The sequence below is a fragment of the Camelus ferus genome, chromosome 10 (assembly GCF_009834535.1).
Source record: "Camelus ferus isolate YT-003-E chromosome 10, BCGSAC_Cfer_1.0, whole genome shotgun sequence".
Taxonomy (NCBI): domain Eukaryota; kingdom Metazoa; phylum Chordata; class Mammalia; order Artiodactyla; family Camelidae; genus Camelus; species Camelus ferus.
The window spans coordinates 56,511,270-56,534,245 of record NC_045705.1 but is presented as its reverse complement, the minus strand read 5'-3'; the positions used below and the strand labels follow the sequence as shown (position 1 = coordinate 56,534,245).

At 45.2% G+C, this 22,976-nt stretch overlaps 2 protein-coding genes across 5 annotated transcripts; one reads left to right on the top strand and one right to left on the bottom strand.

Moving 5' to 3' along the window:
* The first annotated feature begins 8,253 nt into the window (after positions 1-8,253).
* Positions 8,254-9,243, top strand: LOC102514009 (olfactory receptor 52I2). The gene has a single exon (XM_006173614.3). It carries the CDS (start codon positions 8,269-8,271, stop codon positions 9,241-9,243), a length of 975 nt encoding a protein of 324 aa, XP_006173676.2. The 5' UTR covers positions 8,254-8,268.
* A 981-nt stretch (positions 9,244-10,224) lies between these two features.
* TRIM68 (tripartite motif containing 68) lies at positions 10,225-22,530 on the bottom strand. Of its 4 annotated transcripts, XM_014559422.2 has the most exons (8): positions 21,993-22,148; positions 18,743-19,225; positions 17,057-17,152; positions 16,005-16,265; positions 15,540-15,562; positions 14,862-14,962; positions 14,526-14,707; positions 10,225-13,675 (listed from the first exon to the last, which is right to left on the bottom strand). In XM_014559422.2, exons 2-8 carry the CDS (start codon positions 19,166-19,168, stop codon positions 13,577-13,579), a joined length of 1,188 nt encoding a protein of 395 aa, XP_014414908.1. In that variant the 5' UTR covers positions 19,169-19,225; positions 21,993-22,148; the 3' UTR covers positions 10,225-13,576. The 4 variants fall into 4 exon arrangements, with proteins under 4 accessions (XP_014414908.1, XP_032345102.1, XP_014414902.1 ...); XM_032489211.1 differs by lacking the exon at positions 21,993-22,148 and adding an exon at positions 22,354-22,530 and having other exon boundaries at positions 10,225-14,707; XM_014559416.2 differs by having other exon boundaries at positions 10,225-14,707; positions 22,111-22,175.
* Positions 22,531-22,976: the final 446 nt, after the last annotated feature.

Below are 22,976 nucleotides of genomic sequence, written 5' to 3'. Positions count from 1 at the left end.
ATGGCAACTCCTGAGCACCTGCACATCCAAGGCCCTGCTGGTCTCCCCTGCCTATCGCTTAAGGACCATCTCCTGCCTCTCCTCTTCACTTCTCAGATTGGCTACTTGCTTCCTCCCAAGCCCCTGACCTGGCTAACTCTTGCTACTTGTCAACATCCAGCCCAGGAATCAGCTCCTGTAGGACACGTTCTCTCACTCCCAGCTGGGCGAAGTGACTGCCCTTTATTCCACAAGAAAGCACATCGTTCCACAGTGCTTTCTATTTAATTGATCACAATGCATTTTAACTGCTTAATTTTTGCCTACTCTAGTGCATGGACTCCTTGAGAGAGAGGAACATGATATTTCTTTCTCTATCTCCAGACCTAAGCTTAGTTCTGGTAATTTACAATAGGCACCAGTTAATGTTTGTTGAGTCACTCCTTTTATTTATAAAATTTTATTTTTGTTTGTTTAGGCTGAGAAATACATGTCTAAATATGTTTTAATCCTGAGAGTGTTTTATGTGAATGGCTTGAATCCATTTATACACAGCAACTCATTCAATAGCCTGTGGTAGAGGTAGTGGCTTGTGTTGTTTCTAAGCAAGAAGCAGGGGCACGAGGTGGGATGACACTGGGGTTTTGTGAGCACTATTCAGGCTGAAATACGGATTCAAAGACCCAGAGTAGGTGAAGGGAAAACACACATGTGGGACAACTTCTTAAGGCAAACTACTACTCCACGGTACTCAGGATGAGCTCATGAGCAATCTCTACGCTTGTCCTGCATTTGTGCTACATGCACAGCGGCTTTCGGGGAGTTGCTTAGACTCCATCTCTATGGTATGTTTTTCTTGGGCAAAATCTTTTCAAATCTAATGGTGTTGCCTTGGGTTCATGCAGTGGTTCCTGGTCACATTCTCTGGGTCTAGCACAGAACCTATTTTATCTTCCAATATAACATGCTGCTGTGAACGGAACCAGGAAAAATGCATGTTGTGGTTCCACCATTCAGGGAGTTGGCTACAGTAGGGCAGCTCCCTAGGCCATCATGGACTTCCCCTGCCCAAGAGCCAGTGTCATACCAGTGGATTATCCTTGGTCAAGAATAGGAACCCCACCTCCAGTGTCCACGGCCAATGGTCCTTTTCAGGGAGTAACACTTACCCATACGGCCCTTTCACAACTTACTCATGCAAGTCATGGACAAGTTAGGTGATGGTACATACTACACTCTATGATTAATGCATTCCACATTTTCTAAATGTACACTACATATGTGTCTGCCTATATTTATGAATATGTTCATTTTTTATTATTTTAACACAGATACAAAGAGATACATAGAAAAATGTATGGAAGAATGCAAAGATGGGCAGGAGACCTAAACATTCCTCTAGTGAAGATGGACAGATGGACAACAGGCACATGAAAAAATGCTCAATATCACTAATTATCAGAGAAATGCAAATCAAAACTACAATAAGGTATCACCTCACATCAGTCAGAATGGCCATGATTCAAAAATCCACAAACAATAAATGCTGGAGAGGGTGTGGAGAAAAGGGAACCCTTCTACACTGCTGGTAGGAATGTAGTTTGGTGCAGCCAGTATGGACGTTCCTTAAAAAACTAAAAATAGAGTTATCATGTGAGCCAGCAATCCCACTCCTGGGCATATATCCAAAAAGACAAAAACACTCTAGTTTGAAAAGATACACGCACCTCAATGTTCATAGCAGCACTATTTACAAAAACCAAGACTTGGAAGCAACCTGGTATCCATCAACAGAGGACTGGATAAAGAACAAGTGGTGTGTGTATATCTACATCTATATCTATATCTATATATTTCTCAGCCATAAAAAGAATGAAATATTGCCATTTGTAGCAACATGGATGGATCTAGAGATTATCATACTAAGTGAAATAAGTCAGAGAAAGAGAAATATCATACGATATCACTTATATCTGGAATCTAAAAAAATAATAAAAATGAACTTATTTACAAAACAGAAACAGACTAATGGACATAGAAAACAAACTATTGTTACCAAAGGGGAAAGGGGTGAGGGAGGGATAAAGTAGGAGTTTCAGATTAAAAAGATACACACTATTATATATAAAATAGACAAGCAACAAGGACCTAATCTATAGCACAGGGAACTATATTCAGTATCTTGTAATAACCTATAATGGGAAACATCTGAGAAAGAGAAAAAAAATGTATATATATAGCTGAATCACTATGCTGTACACCTGAAACTAACATGACATTGTAAGTCAACTATACTTCATTTAAAAAAAAATGAGTTAAAAAAAGAAATAACAAGAGGAAGTAACCAGTGAAACTGATAAAATAAAAATGATTAGATTCACACAATTCTAAGCAATAAGTTGGAAAACCTGGGTGAAGTTGCTTACAGTACAATACAGTACAATGCAATCCAATACGTTTGTTCAAAACTGATACCAGCAGATGTAGAAAGCACAAACAAATCTGCATGAAAGAAATAAAGCTAAGAATTCCTCTCTGAAAAAAAAAACAATAGGTTCAGATAATTTCACAGGGGACTCACAGAAAAAAAGAGAGAAAGAAATTTGCAGAGAAAGAAGAAAACACCCATTTTTTTTTTCCTACAAAGGAAGTGTTCCATTAATGGCTAAACCTAAGAAATATTGCACAGAAAAGGAAAACTAAAGCTGAACCTCCTTATAAGTATTGATACAAAAAGACTAACTAAAATATCAGCAAACAGACTCCAACCACATTAAGAAAATAATACCCCATGACCATGTGAGATTATTCAATGAATTGAAGTATGGTTCAGTTATGGGAAATCCTTTAATATAAATCACCGCATTAATAAATCAAAGGAGAAACACAATATGCTTCTTTCCAAAGATGTTAAAAAGGCTCTTGACATCAATTGCTCATAAAGCATTCAAATAAGAACTGATTATAAGTGATATGTGTACTTAATTCCTAAAGCCAGCATCTTACTTAAGGGAGAAACAGTAAAGCATTACCATGAAGATCAGGAATAAGGCAAGAATGCCACTGCCTTAGATTGTGTTTTCTCAGAAGCAGATCCTCAGTCAAGGATTTGAACAGTCAGATGTTCCAAAAGTATTCTGCTTGTGCCTGCAGAATGCCAGTGAAGATCATCTAGACAATATCTCCTAATAGGAATAGAAGGCAGGTATGTTGAATGAGAGGTTATTTAGTTTGGACAACCTGAAGGCTGTTAATTGCATCTGTCCCCTCTCCATCCCTCTGGATATGTATGTGGATCCCATGCACAGAGGTTTTTAAATAAATCCTGACATACCATGTCACAAGCAACACTGCCTTGATGTCTGCCTCTCAGTTTTTAGTGGAATAGCAGTATCAGATCATTAGCAGCAAGAAAGGGTCATCTTCCCCACACATCAATCACCATGAAGTTTTGGGACCCAGAGGTCCAGGATGGTCATGATCAAGTAACTTCCCCCAACAGGAAAAATGGCCAGTGGTGGTGGCATTAACTCTCTTCTCTTGTAATAAAAGTGAAACTATAGATAATGTGGTCAGTGACTCGACTAGTTATCTTTCCTGTGTAACAGATTAGCTCAAATTTAGCAATTTAGACAACAACATTTATTACATCAGTTTCTGATGGGGGTGGTCAAGAATCTGGGTGTGGCTCTACTGGGTGCCTTTGGCTCAGGATGTCTTACAGGTTGCAATGAGGTGCTGGCCAGGACTGCAGTCATCTGAAAGTTCACTTGGAAGAGCATTTGCTTCCAAGCTCACACACAGGGCTGGTGGCAAGCCTCAGAAGATCCAATTCCAGGCTCATAATTTCCTTGCCATGTGGATCTCTCCATAGGGCAGCTTATAACACGGCAGCTGGCTTACCTGAGGACCTCAGAAAGAGTGACAAAGACAGCAAAAGAGTGAGCAAGATGGAAGGCACTGTCTGCTGGTCACTTAATCTCCAAAATGAAATCCCATCACTTTTGCAGCTTTCTACTCATTAGAAGTGAGTCACTAGGTTGAGCCCAACCTCAAGAGGAGGGGATTAAAAATGGGCATGAATATCAGGTACCTACTGCAGGCACCTCCTGAGAGATCTCAGTGATATTTGGGGCAGGGGTTTTGGGAACCGATGTTCTGCATCAAGTAATGTAAATAGCCAGTTAATACACTTGGATGGCACTTTCCCAAGGATAGATCTTTGGTCTCTTTCTGAATGCCTCCTCTTGTACCTTGGGGATGAGCACAGTGCAGCAGTTTGAGGGACTAGTTCTTTCGCAGGCTTGAAGACTGCACCTTCTAATGGATGCTAAGCCTAGTAAGTTGAACCTCAACTACCCCCTGGTCATTAGAAATGTGCTGGTGGAGGAAGGCGAGAAAGCAACCCCATGCCCCTCCAAAAGGCAACAGAATGACTCTCCCCCATTCACATCACTAATAACTATATCTCTGCTGAGGACTCAGGGAACTGGGGGCATGCAACATCATCTCCTGACTTTTCATATTTCCATATATCTCTATCTTTTGCCATAAAAAAAAAAACTTGCTATCTTACCGTTGGCTTCTTTATCTCAGCTTTATTCCTGCCCCATGGTGATGCCCAGAGAGAAGTCAGGACCTCTAAAATATGGCCCGCACACCCCCTAGCCTCATTTATTTGCATTTTCTTTCAAGTACCCTGCATTCTACCTTCTTCTGTTTGGAGAACATTTTGTCTTGTCAGATCTTTGTGCTAAGGTTCATGACCTCCCCTCAGTTTGAAAGCTTTCCTTAGTCTCCCTAATGCTCTATTCCCTTCTCTGTTCAAAAAGGACTTCATAACACCATGCTAGGCAAAGTACCTAACCAATGAAGCTGAACACGAGTCCCCAGACAGAATGGAGGAAGCGGAAGGTGAAGTGGACTTTGAGAGATTAAGTATGCTATCAGTGCAGAGTCCTTCAACTGAGAAAAATGTATTATGATTGCTAAAATTGGAATCCTGGCTCTCTGGCTTACTAGCTTTGTGACTTTCTATGCACCTCAATTTAATCTATAAAAATGTAGCTGTAATAATGGCAGCTTAGTTCAGGGGGTTGTAAAAATTGAAAGGTCATCTCTGAAAAGTGTTCAGCAGGGTGCTTGGCACCTATCAGGCTTCCAAAAATCTAATTTTGGGCCTTTTGTTTTCTTTTCAGAATGTACACTATATTCTCTTATGTATCATCTGAGGACATGAAGAAACAAAGGCTCATCATCCACTAAGCATCTCCCTCTTCCTGTAATCTGGAAAGCTCCCTGGGGTCAGAGCACAGAGAAAAATCAGTCTCTGGAGGAGTTACACTGTTTGGCTGCTGGACAGAGGCCAAGGGAAGCCGGGGTGTCCAGGGAAGAAGCAAGATGATAGTCTAAAGGGGGAAGAGGGCTCCCAATGGGAGGTCTTTGAAGTGACAATACTCCTTACCATGACTCCATGTTGTCTTTGATCTAGCGTCGCTCTCCCCACTCCTCCTGAAGGGTCCTGTATAAATCCTTTTGCATGAAAGAAATGTGGACTACCAGAGGAAGCCAAATAGAGAAGACTCCAGGGATGTGGGTAACTGACCTGGGGGCTGGGTGCTGGGCTGATGCAGTCACCCTAGAAAGGAGGATAAAAACCCTCAACCCCTCCAAAGGGCTGGCCAGGTCTGGTGGGTTACTGCTGATACCAAAATTACCTTCTGGAAATGATGGGGCAATTGCGGAGAGAAAAGGAACAGGGAACCCATGACTACTTTGGTTCAAAGCTGAGAGAGGAGGGGTAAGTCTAATCTTGGGATGATGGAGACAGTTTTCAGGGATCAGGGGAAGTTGAGAGAGTAGAAACTGAGCAGCAGGGCTGATTAGGAGCATGTGGTTTTGGTTGTAGAGAGGAGGCATTGGGTTATCATAAACACAAAGTCTCCATTCAAATGAACTGTGCATCACTGCTTTTACCTTTAAGACAATTTTAATTTGAATTGCATATTTCTCATCCTTTAAATAGGAATAAAGGATCATTACATATCCTATAGTTTATTTATTGAAGTGACTTGTCTAAGCTTTTCTTTAGTGATCGGCTCTCCAGGTCTACATGTGAATGTCTCCACAGGGTTGAAGGCAGAGGCAGGTTCTGGGCTGGAAATGTCTTAGGAGAGCTTGGCCAGACCTTTGTGAAGAACAGTGCACCTCAACGACCAGGAGCCAACTATGTCTGTATCTCGACCTGGGTAGTGGCCACGTGGGTGTGTTCATGTGCTCACTTTATAAAATTTTATCAACTATACACCTGAGATTTGTGCATTTTACAGTATGTATGTTATACTTCAATCAAAAATTAACCCAAAAATGAGCATGGAGCAGGCAATACTGTTAAATATTTTAGGTAGGTCAGGTAAAATAAAGAATGAAAACACTGCATTGGCAGCATGTCACTGATGGAGAGCATTGTTGATCTTAGCAAGAACATTTTCAGCAGCAGTAGACTGAAGATTAAAAAAAAAAAAAGACCAACCTAACTAAATGTCCTGTTGTTTGAAAGGACTAATAAGATACATAAACCTTTAGCACTGCTAATCAAGAAGAAAAGGAATGAGGGAAAAGCCTCGAGGGAATGAAACGTATGACTAGCTTCAAGTTGCCAAGGCTAGATAGAGGAGGACTGGGCAGGCAGCAGCTGAGACTGCTCTCAGAAGAAATGTGGATTTGTGCAGGGCAGTGACGTGGGAGGGAGATCCTGGATCAGAGGTGAGGGGGTAGGGGAGGCATTCTGGGTCCTCAGGCTCTTCTTTGGCTTTTTAAGGAATAATGCTCAACCTGAAGTTTGCTGCATCCAGGAAACACACAGCAGTCTTAAGGATATCCTGAATGAAATAATTCCACTCTTTACTACCATTCTACTTCAAAAAGCTTCCCCTTATCCTCTCTAGATCTGTCACTGATGTTTCACCCAGTGGAACAGCAAGCCTCTGACCGTGAAACAGAGCTCATTACTTTATTCACTCTGTTCCATTATAAGGCATTTCTTATGTCTAGGGATTTTTTGTTGTTGTTGGTTTGTCTGTTTCAATAAAGATCATAGTTTGCAATCATCCCAGAAATCTGGCATTCTGGGGACTCTCATCAAGGCTGCTGTTGGTACCTGGGTGTGGAATCAGTGAGTGAGTGGAATCAGCCAGTGAGTGGTTGGCTCTCCAGGGGTTAATGGAAGAGGCAAATGCATGCCACCTGGTTAGAATTGAGAACCAGGTAAATGTTTGTCTAGTGCTTGGTTAACAAAGAAAATGCTACTGCAGCTGATGGGATTCTGAGGCTAGTACTCTGTCAATCTGATCTACCCAATATTTCAGGGAGAAGCCAGGCCTGATGAAAAATCAAAAAGGGTGAAGTAAAGACAGTGTCCAAAGATATGAAGAGTTCTTAGCCTGAAAGTCCCTTACTAAGGGGAAAGACAGGAGGTGATAGTTAAGGGCAGGTTAGTCTTGAGCCTTGGCAAATAAGCCCTCTTCATTTAAAACTGCCTGGACACCTAGGAAATAGTTCCTGGGCTTTATATGACTATTGTAAAGTCAACTAGTCATACAATTGGTGTGGTGACTCACTAGCCTAGGGCCTTGAGAGATACAGCATTAGGGCAGTGAGAGTTTGAGGAAGGAGATGCAAAGTGTGACACATTCAATCTCAGGAAGTTCACTGTTTCATTCAACAATTATTAAATATTGTTTGGAATTGAACAAAGATAAAAGGAAAACTCTTTCCTCTGATTTCACATTCATTCATTCATTCAACTGTTTGCTATAATGAATACATATGCCTTCTTTCCATGGACCTGTGCACCACAGCTATAAGGCTGGTATAAGGTATAAGGCCATGAACAAGACACACAAGTGAGCACAATAAAGTCACAGGTAGAGTACTAGGATTGTCAAGTTAGGTCCCTCAGAGATCAGCATGGACAAGAGTCCATAAAAGCTCTGAAGGTACCTAATTCAGTTTCAGCATGGGTTGGGGGAGGAGGTAGAGAAGACTGCCCAAAGGAGGCAGCTCACGAGATGATCTCTGAATAACGAACAGAAATTAGTAAGGCAAAGAATATTGAGGAGGATGGGAGGAGAGGCAGGATACCTTTGCCCAGATGTCAGCTTTCTAACTCTGGGCCCACTGAGTTGAGACTATCATTAGACTTCCTAACACCATAGCTGGAAATAAGTCTTACAGGATTGCATCCTTAACATCACTTTATACATTAACAGGAAAGCAGTCTCATCTGTGATGCTGGGGCCACCCTACAACCATACAATGGAAACCCCTGGCACCTTTTTCTTGGTGGGCATCCCAGGTTTGCAGTCTTCACATCTATGGCTGGCCATCTCACTGAGTGTCATGTATACCATAACCCTGTTAGGAAACACCCTCATAGCGACCGTAATCTGGGTGGATTCCACTCTACAGGAGCCCATGTACTGCTTCCTGTGTGTTCTGGCTGCCGTGGACATTGTTATGGCCTCCTCTGTAGTGCCCAAGATGGTGAGCATCTTCTCCTCAGGAGACAGCTCCATCACTTTTAATGCTTGTTTCACTCAGATGTATTTTGTCCATGCAGCCACAGCTGTGGAGTCGGGGCTGCTGTTAGCCATGGCTTTTGACCGCTATGTAGCCATCTGTAAGCCCCTACACTACAAGAGGATTCTCACACCTCAAGTGATGCTGGGAATGAGTGTGACCATCACCATCAGAGCTATCATATTTATGACTCCACTGAGTTGGATGGTGAGTCATCTACCTTTCTGTGGCTCTAGTGTTGTTCTCCATTCCTACTGCGAGCATATAGCTGTGGCCAAGCTGGCATGTGCTGATCCCATGCCCAGTAGTCTCTACAGCCTGACTGGGTCCTCTATTATGGTGGGTTCTGATGTGTTCTTTATTACTGCCTCCTATAATCTGATTCTCCAGGCTGTATTTGGTCTCTCCTCAAAGAATGCACAGTTGAAAGCATTAAGCACATGTGGCTCCCATGTGGCAGTTATGGCTCTGTACTACCTACCTGGGATGGCATCCATCTATGTGGCCTGGCTAGGGAAGGACATAGTGCCTTCGCACACCCAAGTGCTGTTAGCTGACTTGTACGTGATCATCCCACCCACCTTAAACCCCATCATCTATGGCCTGAGAACCGAACAGATACGAAAGCGAACAAGGAGCTTGCTGATGCACTGCCTCTTTGACCACTTCAGCCGGGGTTCATGAATACAAAGTATGTTCAAACCTTAAGCATTTCAGCTAACTTCAAAGATACCTTACAGATCTGTGGAACTATTGGTTTACGTGGTGCCACGGAAGTTCTAAGATGAAGCCATAAGGGGTCTCTTTGCCTAACTTTTCAATTTCTAACAAGGATGTGTATGAAATGATTAATTTTCTGACAACACCTTCGATGATTTCAATCAACTAGTATCTGAAGTTTGGGCAGAGAGAGTATAGATTTGGGGTTGTTCTTTCCTTAGATTCTGACCTACATTTCCAACTTAGTATCCTACCAGTCCTTCTGCAGAAGCAACCAACTCTTTGGTTCCCCCACATCTGATTTTTCTCACAACTGTTCATCTCCTTATGTGATTATACAGAAGTAACTATTAATCTATGACCCTGCCTTCTGGCCCACTGATGAATCCACTCAACTTGGGTCATGTGCTCATACCTGGACCAGAGTCCTCCAGTCAAAGTGGATTCCAGTTTACCTGAGGAGATATGAACTTGGGATCACGGATGGTGGCCATTTTCCCACACATCAACTTGGAAAGAGAAATCTGTTCTACAACAAGAGAAGCAGATTAGCAAAATGGGATGAAGAAACTGAGTCTCTGGTTCGCCCGTTCCAATTCATTTTGAACACCTAGGTACATCCATTCTGTTCTGTAAGAAACATCTCTACATCCTTTTAATAGACCCACTATTGCTAAGCTGGCTGGAGTCAGTATACTAATAACCAGCTTTCTGTTTCTAAGCAACAGAAGCAAAGGCAATGTGAGTTTGGTTTTGAACATCTTTCTCTTTGCTTCTTAGTCCTGCTTGTGCAATTTTACTACAAGATACAAAACAGATCAAATATAACACAGGTATTTCTTCTTTTGGACACCTCTAAGGAAGTATGCCCTGGGATGAAAAGGTTAAGAGAGAACAATAACAATCCTGAAGCTGAAATATCACTGCTCTTCTCCAAGTCATCAGTTATTTCATTGGTTTCTGTTTTTATTTTCCCCTTTCAGAAAGTCTTACACGGACTATTCAGTATACATTAAAAGAAAAAGATTTCATAGTAAGAGATAACATGTATTTGACTCTGATACATTTGAAAATCTTAATAAAAGACAATCTACTAAGTGTTGATAGCAAGCTACTGTTTCTAAGTCTTAATATCTCCTTTCTACTGATGGGGAAAACATGCTAATTTGTAGAAGGTATTAAAGATTAAATACAATAATGAATAAAAGTACATAATGCAACATCTGATTTACTGTATATACTTTAAAAATATACCCAATAAATTCCTAATTCCATAATTTTAAGAGGGTAGTCCTAGGCACCACCAAAACTATAGTCCTGTGTATGTCAGTATTCATGTAGTAACTGTTCCAAAGAGAGCTGCTGCTCAACGACTTAGCATCTATACTTTTTGCTAATCTTGATATTATTTACCTACCTTGAATGTATTCTACTTCTGAATATCAGAGAAGTAGGAATCAGCCTCTAACAATCAGATAATGATGCAATGAGTTCCTAGAGTAGTAAAAAGAAATTCTCCTCCCCTTACAACCCCACAACACAAAACCAAATCAAGATCACGAGATGGTTAAGTCTATTTGATAAGATTTCCATTTTGACAAGTCACACTATTCTTTCTCCACGAGCAACCCAATGAATTGGCTGTGTTCATTAAGTCAAAGAATGTTAGACACCTTAAAGAATCTGATGGAAAGTGACAAAGGGATAGTCCAGCCTGCACCCAAAAGAGATTTCTTCCCAGCATTTCCATCAGAAGGCCATCCTGCCAGCTGTTTCATTCACAATGGTATTCACTGAAACTAGCTGGGACCCACCGTTGATACTCACATATCGAACTACATACTTCCCAAAGTGGACTGGTTCCCTTTCATGGCTATCCCAAAAAGAAAACCCTGGACTTGTCCCGACACATTCAGATACGAACCCTGCCCTATCACATGAAGCACTGTGTGCTCATTTGACTAGAGCCTGGGACCCACAGGAGATGCTCAGATTACAACCAATTCTGCTTGAAAATAGGGAAGGCCGGATTTCCTTGGGGAGTAGTGAACCCAAGAATTTGCCCTCTGTCTCCACCTTCTGCAGAATGCAAGCATTTTACCCTTTGAAGGGCCTTTCCCCTCAAGCCTCAGGCATTGCACCCCGTCGGTTTGTCCACCAGTAAAACAAGGACGGGCAAAGCTCATCCTTCCCTCATCACACCCAGCTGGAGCTACAACCCTAGGCACTCCAGAGAATTCTATCCTCCACCTGCCTCCAGGGCATTCTCCCTTCCACTCGGTTACCTGCCTCTTCCCTTTCCAGACCACTTTTGTAATTATCTATCAAATCAGTTTTTGAATAGGGTTAAAATTAAGTAGCATCCAGTCTTTCATGCCCCTACGAAGCAAGAGGATCTGATTTTTGTTTTGATTCTAGGCATATGGATGAAAGTTCCTTCACTTAACTTTTCACATACACACACAAACACACACATACAATATGCTAGACTGGGGCTACAATGGTGAACCAGACAAATGAGGCCCTTGCTTTCATGGAGTTCTTAGAAGGGAATTCTAAGAAACCCCCTTAGAGAAAGGGGTTTTTCATACACTTAAGACCTTAAGCTCTTCTTGCCTGGTCTTAAAGATCAGGCATTATGATAACATATAATGTGTTTAACCTTTTAATTCTTCTAACAAGTAATCATAGCACCCAAATCAGCTTATAAATGTAAAAACAAAATAAAACAAACAAGAAAGCAACCCGAAGAGCATATTACAAATGAAGCCATTCCATTCCTTAATTCATTCTAGGTTAGAATGAATTTATCACCTAATAATCCTTTTTCTAGGAATCTTCCAAGATTTGTCCTAATAAATAACCAAAGTACAAGAACAACACTGATTCGGCCCCTAGCCCCTCTGGTAAGTGTCCATGGATATAACTGGAAGCATGCCCTAATTTCTCAAGTCTATACACACTTCCCCAGGGAGTTCCCACCACACAAAGACATACGGTCCCTCTAACGTAGGTCAGCTCAACCCTTTGCCAAGACCAGGTCTGTGACTTACCAGTTCATTCCTCTTCTACGGCTAATGCTCAAAGAGCAACTTGGAAGCCTGGTGGGCAGGAGTTTATTTCTCCATTTTGGCCTGTTTTCACCTCCTTCATTTGTGAACAACCAACACAATTAAGGTAGAAAGACAATTTTTGCTATTCTTTGTTACAGGAATTATTTCCCTTCTGCCTGTATCTACTTTGCTGCCCAATCCTAACTCACCAGTCACTACCTTCAAGCTGAAACTACATCGGAGAATCATGGTGACAGTATGTGAAGTGTACATTGTAGCCTCTCACAATAGGCAAAACCAATACTTCTCATATGCTTGCCTTGCAGTTTGTTTCCAACGCAATCATTCCCACATCATACTCTTAAGACTTGCAATGAATTATTTCTACCACACACAACAGTCACTCTAAAGGGTCCAGATATAGTCTTAATTCCTTTTCCTTATAATATATGGCTTTTTGTGCTGGGTCCTAATCTTTCTCCCTACACTTCCCTGCTGCTTTCCTCCTTCTGTCACAGATTTAGAGAAGAGAAAGGTAGAATATTATGTAGTTACCAGAACCAGGAGGATTCCCTTGGTGACATACAAAGACCCAAACATTAGCCCAAAGAGCTCGTGGGTGAGCCTTCCTTTCCGTGCGTTTGTTTTACACTTTTCTTGTTATCATTTTCATTGTCACAGTCGCTGCTCAAAGACAAAACACATATAATAGATGCACAATACATCACTGTGGCCTGGAGTTTGCCAGGGCATGGGCATCTCTGTCTCAAGGGCTCCAGACTGTCAGGAGAGGCCCTAAGAAACTAAGGCAGTGCTGCAAAGATGCTGGAACAAGGCAAGATGGGAAGGTCACCTAGGCAAAAATCCCCGGCCTGCCTTCCCTGTCCCTGAGCAAGGAACAAAAGCACGGCATGGACCTGAGATCTTCACCACGATCCCACGAGGTAGGTGAGTATACAGTTACTATACCCATTCTCCCATTGAGGACACTTTAAATGTTTCAAACGCAGGAGTGATTCAGACCTGAATGTAATGAATAATACGCAGACATGTGACCTGAGAAGCGAGTTTGTCAATTTTGCTTCATTTGAATATGTATAATCCTTACACTCTTCTTCCCACGGCTTTGTGAGACGTATCAGGCTGCACTAAGGCCATTCAGTTTCTCCATCCATGAAGTGAAAATGGAAACAAGGCTGACAGGTTTTCTGGTCCTGACATTTAGAGAAAAGGGCATGACCAGGTCAGGTCTCCTTAGAGTCTGAGGGTGACTTGCCCAGCCGCTGCTCAGAGAGGGGACGGCCACTGGGGTGGTCTGGGCAATGGGTGACGCCGTTCTCTAGCTGGGAGGACAGAAAGCTGGGGTCAGATGTGGGGGCTCAAAGGCAGCAGACCTCACTGAGGCATCCTCCTGCTGGTACCCGCATAGCAGCCAGCTCTGGATACGGACATTATGTGTTTGGCTCGTTGGTAAACCCTATCCAACAGGTTTCCTGAAGACTGGATCCACTTCATCGTCCTCATGACTGAATTATGGCACTGACGGGGATGGGGAGGAGGGGCAGGAGCGGCAGAAAGAACCGCCCTGATCCTCACCATAAGCACCTCAGGGGTGTGATGCTGTTTTGCTGAGTCTTGGCTTTTTCACACGAGTGGTTTGGTGGGAGACTTTGCCCCAGGAGCAGCAGAGCACTGGGTCAGGCAGAGGAATCCCTGGATTCCAGGCTCGGCTCAGTTCAAGAGGACCCTTGTCAGGGGCAGGGCCCTCCAAGCCCCCTGTGGGCCAGGCACAATTCCAAGGCCCCTGGCTAGGATAGGGGGCTCTTAGTCCTCCCCATCCAGGGAGCAGATGGCCAGAGGAGCGGTGTTGTTGGCTCCAATGCTATAGCAAGGACTGAAATAGGGCAGGAGGCGCCCAGGGAAGGGATAGTGGGGGAAGGTGAAAATGTGAGAGCCGTTGTCAGTCACATTGTAGAAGGAGATATCGTGGGCCTCGTAGTCCAGGAAGACTCCCACCCGGCGGGGCGGGACGGGCAGGGACAGGAGCGGGTATTCATCGGTGCCTGCCCGGTACTCAGTGCCCTTCCTCAGCCTAATCACCCAGAAGCCATAGTGGGGGGACAGATAGACCACCTCCTTCCGGTCTACATTTTCCTTACACACACCCAGGCCCCATTCGGACCTGTCTCCCACCTCCACCTCCCAGTAGTGTCGGCCCGAGGAGATGCACTGACTGCCCAGGACGATATTGTAGCGGTAAAACCTCTCAGGATTGTCAGGCAGTTTCTGCTTGGTGTCTCCGTAGCGCACGCATTTTCGGTCCTCAGACACGATGAGGCGAGAATAGGCAGTGTCTGGATCCAGGCGCACGTCCGCTAAGGAAAAAGACTGTGGTTGGTCCCCTGGCCCAGAACCAGGGGGCCTGGGTGAGGTCTCTGCTGGGCAGGGCACTCAGAGGTATGGAACCATTTCGGTCCTTCAGGAGGGGTCCCCCCACTGCTCATCACAGTCCCGCCCAGCACTCTTTACCTGCATATGTCTTCAGGATCTCTCTTAGCCCCAGCACGCGGCAGTCCGTCTTCAGCTCCAGTGAGACCGGCTCTGGTCGCTGCAGGCTCCAAGACTTGCTCCTGATAGAGAGGGGGAGGCCTTGGGGCCATAAGTCCTGGCTCTGCACATGGGCCTTCCCTTAGCACAGGGAGGAGGGTTTTGGCCAGGGCCACAGTCAGTGAGTTGCCCTCCCCAGCAACACCAGGCAAAGCAGAGACATGAGGATTATTTGATTGAGCTGGACGATTTGTGACACAGAGAACATTCACATCCCTAGGCCACGGGGAGGATGGGATGTGAATTTGACTCTGGGAGAGGAAGAGGTGTACCACGGAGGAGAACAGCTGATACACAGACTTAGAAGCTACATCCGCAGTCTTTTCCCTTCTTGGGCCATCTACTTGAAGCCATACATTTTACAACTTTACCTGAAATTCTTATTGGTAATGCCTGAAATGAATCTGGCCAAGTACACAGAAGAAAAGAGAAAGATGTTCAAAGCTTCCTTAGCCAATACAATGGAAGAGGGAGAAGATTGTGGACCAGCACTCACTTTTCTATAGGTACTTAGTCTATGTTCCTTCCCCACTTCTGGCTCCGGCCAGGCCCCACTATCCCTTAGAGGGCTGTCTAGGGGCTCCAAAGATGGGAACATACCTGGTTAAGACTTCCTGAATACCCTAGAAAGAGAAAAAGAAATGCAGCACATGAGTATGCTTGTTCCTCAGAGGGAGACACAGAGCTCTGGGAGGGGGTTTCTCTAAGGGAAAGGCAGGCAGAGAGCCAGGCTGGAGAGAAGGCATGCAGGGGTAGAGGGGGAGAAGCCTAGAGAGGGGTGCAGGGCAGGCTGAGCTCTAGCTGGACTGGCCAACTTCAGGCTCCATCTCACTCTCTGGCCAGAGGGGAGGGACTGGTATGATGCCAGAGCTGCCTAAACTCTGCCCCATCCATGAGGCCACAACTGCAATGGGCCAGGCCACGCACCCAACCAGGGGTAGCGGAACAGCTGGCATTACAGTGGGTGTGGGGGCTATGTCTGGCGGGCAAAGTGCTGATCCTCTCTCTAGAGTCCTGGGCCATCTTCAGCTCTGGCTCAGTGTTCCTGGGAAAACCTCTCCTCACCTGCAGCATCCAGCGGACAGGCCTCTGGGACCTCTCCTCCAGCTCCGTGATCATCTTCCACAGGACCCGGCTCTGCCGGATGAGCGCATTGTGATTCGACTCCAGTTTCTGCACGGTCTCCCCTTCCTCCTGCTCTAGGCTGGCCAGAGCTGCAGCCGCCTCCACCTCCAGCCGCCGTCCTGGTGGCTGTTTTTTCTTTAGTAACCGCTGATATTTCTCAAACTCCCACATGATACTCTGCTTTCGGGTTTCCACCTGTACCTACAGAACCAAGATCAGAAATTGGCACAGATACTGTTTGTGCAAGGGCCCCCCAGGAGCGAGGACAGTGGCACGTGCATATACACACACTCTGAATGTTGTGCTGCCCACCGTGGGCCAGGTACTGCACGGGCAAACACAAAAGATACTATTTCCTTACCTTCCTGCTCCCACAGCTTCAGTACAGGCTTCTGGGTCCCTACTACTAGCTCTTACTGACCGCAGCAGGGCCCAGGATATTAGCTTGGTACTTACTCTATGCTCTAGACTATCTTCCATTTTCAAACAATATATTCTATTTTCAGAACACTGACAAGAAGCGTTATACTTTAAGCTTGTAAAACAGTTTAACAACTAGACTGTTAGATGCTTTTGCTTCTTCCTAGTATTATATCAGCCCAACATGTTTTAGACTGGTTTAGTGTTATCTTCGATTGGTCAAAAGTTCTGACAGTTTGATAGTTATGGGCCTTGAGTTTATTTCCCGGATGATTTTTCCAATACTTTAGTAACACCACTGTGAGCTAGAGCATACACGAGGTGTGCACTTCTCCTTTCTCATGCGTGAGGACGTAAGCCCAGAGTTGTCCCCACGTCACGGTCAAGAAGCTGAACTAAGTGGCTCCAGGGCCTGCGTAAGGCAGCACATCTGGTAGAGAAAGCTGGCGCGAGGACCCCAGGCTCTCTGACCTCAGGCCCCACACTGCCTCTCAGAGGTGAGGAAGCCATCCTGGGCCACCTCCAAGACAACAAAGGACCACAGAGACTCCTTCTCCCAGGTGGCAACCTGCCTTCCAGTTGGCAGTCCGCTTCCTCTCACTGACTTCCAGCTTCCAGGCCTCTTCTTGCTCCTTCCTCAGATGTTCCAGAGCCTCATGCAGTTTCCACTGAAAGAGATAAAAACCTCATGAGGCCACCTGGATGGAGAGCCAGGCTTCCAAGCATTGGTAGGTGATGGGAAAACAAGAATCCCTCAGGCAATGAGCCAGGATGAACGATGGAAGAAATGGGAATGTCACAGAGGGAGCGGATTCCTGTCCAGATAACATCCAAGGTCTCTTCACCTGAGAATCAGTTCAACTCCCACAGCCTCTGACTGTTTGTAAAGTAGAAGAAAAGCTCTGTTTCCAACCCTGCCAGAAAACTACCTTGGACTTTCCTATCCATGCCTCTTTTTATCCTTATCTGCCTTGTTATCCTATGACCTCCTAAAACCTTGTTATTCAAAGCGTGATCCACGTGGGTCAGCAGTATCAGCATCACCTGGGGGCTTGTTAGAAAAGCAGACTCTCGGGCCTCACCCCAGACCTCCTGAATCAGAATCTGAATTTTAGCAAGACCCTCAGGTGGCCCATATGCACATTAAAGGTGAGAAGCACCATCCTAGATACTAACGCAGAAGATTACTACTGGAAAGCATAAAGTATTCTCATAACAATAACCATTTTATCAAAGATTCATCAAGAAAACTGACCTATCCAAAGTCACTCAGCTAGTAAATGGCCGGGCTGTGACTTAACCCAGCTCTTTAACTCTTAGGCCTATGCTGTACTGCCTCCATATTCTAATAATCCCAAAATAAAATGAGTAAGTAAATAATTTTAGTATTTCAGAAATTCTTCTCACATAGGAAAACAGCTAATTTCCTCCTAATCTCAACTTCAAGAGAGAAAATTAAGACCAGTACTGGATGAATGGATCACAGAATTATTGGGATGATTCAGATAAAGACACTCAGCATGGACACTGGAGGAAAGAACAAGTTAGAAGTTGCTGAGGGTACCTCGAAAAAAGGAGCAGCAGGTGTCAGAGATGGCTCCTCACCACCTCTTCCAATAAATAAAAGCTAGGGAGAGGAGAAAGAACACCTGCCAAAGAGCAGGAAGACCCGAGTCCTAGCCTTTGATCTTTCTTTGACTAACTTAACCTAAAGTCAGAAAGGACCCTACAACATTAGATTGGACACTATCACTCAATCCTAAACGACTCAGCCACAGTTCCTTCTAGCTCTAAAGCCAATAATTGTGATCTCACATTTCTAAGCCCTACTTTTGTCTATAAAATGAGTTTAAAATGACTCACCTGATGTCGAGTGATTAGCTGTGGCACTGCTAGGAGTCTGCAGGTTCTGACACGCACCACTTTGATGACCTCATCCAGGGCACCCAGAACCCCAGCTAAACCAAACTGCTCTCCCACAAATTCTCAGTACAGAAAGCAAGTTTGGGTTAGGCATTAAGGCATGCTGGGACTGGGGGTGAGGTGTGGAAATGGGAGGGAAGGAAGTCAAAGGAGGTCATTCATGCAAGGAGAGGTGTGGCTCACTGTTCTCAGGCAGGCCCCCAGAGCTGGGGATGTGAGAAGCCAAGGGAATTAGTTCTCATTTTGTCTCTGGGGCTCCAGTCAAATTCTTGATCTAGACATAGCCAAGTGAGGGGCAGGGGAAGAGTCCAGCGGGGCTGGCCTCCATTTCCCACCTTGTAATCCCAGGCGACATCCTCCATGGGCATGACACTGTGGGCCTCATGCTCAGGGGACCGGCTGCAGGCCTCGCACAGGATCAGGCCATCTTCTTTGCAGAACATCCTCAGGTGCTCCCCATGGGGTTCACACATGTCGCCCTTCAGCCCCATCCCTGGATGCAGCCCTAGCCGACGGACTTTTTCTACAACATTGGCCAGCTGCCAATTAGGCCGCAGGTTCCTTGGCTGGACGGGAGCCCGGCAGAGGGGACACGAGTAACCCCAGTTCTGGGATTCTCCTGGGACCTCCCAGAGCCCAGAGAGACAGCCGTGGCAGAAGCTGTGGCCACAGTCAATGCTCACGGGCTCCTTCAGGAAGGTCATGCAGATGGGACAGGCCACTTCTTCCACAACGGCTTCCACCAGTGCTGCGGGATCCATGGCTCCCCACCACACTCTCCTTAGAATGTGAATAAAACCAGGTGGAGGCAGTGAACGCTGAGAAGAGGAGAAAAGGGAGCTATTCAAGGAATACTTAGTGACTGAAAAAAATAACTTCCTCATTTGGACCCTTTATTGACCTTGTTTAATAATAAGCACTGGCCTTCCCAACTGAAGTTCTGACTGGGTCATGCTACTCACACCACAGAAGGGACATCTTGGGATGTCCGAGCGTTGGGATGCTGGGAGTTCTGTTTTCATTCACCTGGTCACCTCTGACTCTCTTCTGGGTTTGTTCACCAGACCATTCTTATTCTACCTCCACATGCTCGCCAAACCAGCACTGGTCTGTTTAAGAGAACTTACCCATGTGGTATTTCAGTACCCAAAATAAGGCCAGAAATATCCCCAGCCTCACTCTCTAGCATGTTTCTATGTCTATGTACATACTTCAAGGTGCAGAAAAGGTAATATGCTGGAAGCCCACTGCCTCTATGTTCAGTTTGCTTTCTCGTGTTGCACACTCCAGTGTAAGGTATAAGGGAACCAGCAATATCTTCTCCACCCCCTGTAAACCTCTGCAGTGATACTCACTAACATGCCAAGACACTTTCCTCAGGGATATGTTAGTAGTAGACATGAACAAACATCACTTGGAAGATAAAACAAAGGTCATCTGATGTTAATTAAACCCATATTTATGAATTCATTACCGCAAGAAGCTTGAGATTTCTGCCAGGGCCACAAGTGTGGACACAGAACTTGAATGATCAACGGCAGGCTCTTGGCACAGTTTTTATGTGTTCACCTTGTAAGTCTGTTACCAGTCAGTAAAGGGAAAAGCCAAGACGGTCTTAGTCACTGTTGTATCCTCGGCACCTAAATGGTTGCTGTCATGCAGTTATTGCTGCATACATATTTGCTGAATGAATAAATCAGCTAGACAGAGAAAATAGTTTCTAAATCCAAAATGTTTTTATAACGTGTTAGGGAATTGACAGCGTATTATGCATTAATAATAATACCAAGCACTCCTTGAGTAGACTATAAGTCAGGCACTGCTCTGAGCATTTTACATGGACTGACTCAATTTATTTTACAGAAACCATTATTCTATTGTTCTCATTTTACAGGTGCTTGGTCCTGGGCTCCACAATTCTATCTCGGGCAAAGTACTTCACCTCTTTAGCTTTCTTTTTCTTTTTAAATTTTATTTTCTATTGAAGTGTACAGTTGATTTACAATGTTATTTTCAGGTGTACAGCAAAGCGATCCAGTTATACATATACATAATACGTATTTTTTCAGATTCTTTTCCATTATAGCCTATTACAAGAAATTGAATATAGTTCCCTGTGCTACATAGTAGGTCCTTGTTTATCTATTTTATAATAGCAGTATGTATCAGTCAGTCCCAAACACCCAATTTATCCCTCCCCAATACTTTCCACTTTGGTAATCAGTCTCCCCATCCTACATGACCGTGAGTTCATTTCTTAACCTCCCTAGCTTTAAGGTATAATAACAATTCAAGAGGGGAGGGAAATCATTGTGGCTTAGGGTAATCCAGTAAGGCTGCCTGAAGGAAGTGGGACGGTTCAGTAGATTTTGCAGGACTCTCCGTTATAGGCCATTAGCAGGCCCTGCCTCCTCACTGGCCTCCCTGCCTCCTGTTTTTCCTCCTTCCACTGTCACTACCAAACTGTAGGATCCAGTACCCTAAAACCTTGTTTTGCTAAATCACTAACGTACTGAAGAGCCTATCCTGCTTCCCTGGCACGCAGTCCAGTAGGAAGGTCTCTCTTCACCCTGAAACAGCCCAGTCAAGCAAACAGAGACACTTCCACACTTCCCTGCAGCCCCCATGTCCACTCATTCCACCCCACGTGGATTCCTGCTGTTCTCCCAGTTTGAAATGACTTCTCCACCTTCCTGCTCTTAAAGTCATTTGACATGTATGTGTTTACTGTCCTACTTTTCAGAGTACAAGTTTCATGAGTGGCATTGTCTACTTTGTTCACTACCATATCTAAGGGCAAAAACAGTGCCTCAAATATTTTTGAAGACATGAGAGATAACGGAAATGTTGAAGTCCAGCTGATAGGTTGGATGTGGAAAAAATGTCAATACCCTCGTCTAATACGGAGCTACCAACTGAAGCTGACACAATAGAAGCTGATATCTATGGTTTAAAGCTATAAAGATCAACAAAAGAATGAAAACTGCTATTGAAAATGGAAAGATGGTGGCAGTAGGGAAGTGGGGTAAAGAAATACAAAAATGTTGAGTCAAGAAATGCTATGGAAGAGTTTGGGGTTTTCTTGGGCATGAGCCACCCGTCCCTGCAATAAACCTTTCTCTGCTCCCTCCTCAAAAAATAAAACTTGCGATGGAAGCATATTATTTAGATTTAGTAGGGCCATAAAAAGCTCTAAACATGAGAAAATGAAAAGCGGTAGCCCCTGCAAAAAAGGATTTAGGGTCGGGTAGCAATTGCCTTATTTTTATCATACACAAATTACTTTGGCAAAACTTTAAATATTAAACGTTTAATTGCTCCTGCCCTGCATTTGGCAGAGTGGAGAGCCTTCTAAGAAAGACAGTTGCGGAGTAAAGGACAGAGCCTGGAAGAGACGCCAGAGGAGTGGCCTGAGTGGGAAGAGGGAAGGTGGTGACCTCCGGCGTTCGGGAGCTGAGGGGGTGGTAACCTCCGGTCACATGACGCCCGGCAGGGCCTGAGGGCAGCGCGCGGGTGAGGGCTGAGTAATAAGCTTGGCCGCCAGCAGGACTTCTGAATTCCGAAGGGGCACAACTGTATACCCACCTCCCTCCTCAGCCGGCACTAGCGCCCCGAAGCGGAAACTGAAAACGGAGACGCCCGGTTCCCACGGCCGAGTGTCCGCAGCATCCGAAGCGGCGGGCCCAGCCAGCGCGGCACTTACCGCCGGCCAGGAGACGAAAACCCCAGCCGCCGGCCGCTCCTCCACCTCATCCACAGGCTCCGAGGCCCCGCCCACAGGGCCAGAGCCAATGAGCGGCCCGCCCTGCCGGCGGCGTCTTTGTGGGAGCAACCAGTCACAGACAGGGACCGGGAAGTCCCTAGCCAATCGGAGCGGGGGACCGGGCTCCGCGCACCTCTAGGCTGGGCGGCTCGTTTTCTCTGTTCGGTTTTTCTGGACCCTTACCGTACTCAGAGTTCTTTAAACTGTAAAAGGGCACAGGAGTCAGTTGAGGACGGGTCGAAGGATTGAGGCTCCTGGGTGAGGCCGCTCAGGCCCTGCATTAGCAGAGGCCCAGCTGGCTCCAGGCCCGGGGAACTCCTTGCTTCTCACACTTCCGCTCTGGATGACTAGTGGCTCTTGTGGGCGAACCTTTCCCTTCCGGGTGGTAGAGCCGGACGTAATGCTGCTCATTTGACAGTTTTCCACATTAAACTCAGCAGCGTGTGAGACCAGCCATGTCTGGTTCTGTGACCCAAATTAGCGAAGGGCTGGGGACTCAAATTCAGTGGACTCTGCAGTTACCTGCAAGATGAGCGACCTCTCCTGGCTCTAGGCTGCAGATAGTGGTTTCTCATTAAAAAACCCCGAGTTTTCCTGGCGAGCTCCTATCCTTCAAAGCTTCAGCAGGCAACTTCTCATCACTATTGCCACAACCCCCTTTAGAGTTAGAAGCAGATACTGGGAACTGACGAAGCAGAAGTGGAATTCCTGGTCAGAAACTGCTATAGAAACTGAAAAGCAAAACACCCCCCCCCGCCAACCCCCCCCCCAAAACAAGGGGTACTCATCCCTCGTCCAAATGCACA

Coding starts and splice junctions, on each gene's coding strand:
- LOC102514009 (XM_006173614.3), top strand. CDS start 8,269: ATGCTGGGGCCACCCTACAACCATACAATGGAAACCCCTGGCACCTTT.
- TRIM68 (XM_032489211.1), bottom strand. CDS start 19,168: ATGGATCCCGCAGCACTGGTGGAAGCCGTTGTGGAAGAAGTGGCCTGT. Junction 17,153..18,742: donor ATGTCGCCTGGGATTACAAG/GTGGGAAATGGA, acceptor TATCTCTTTCAG/TGGAAACTGCATGAGGCTCT. Junction 16,266..17,056: donor AGCGGACTGCCAACTGGAAG/GCAGGTTGCCAC, acceptor TTGGTTCTGTAG/GTACAGGTGGAAACCCGAAA.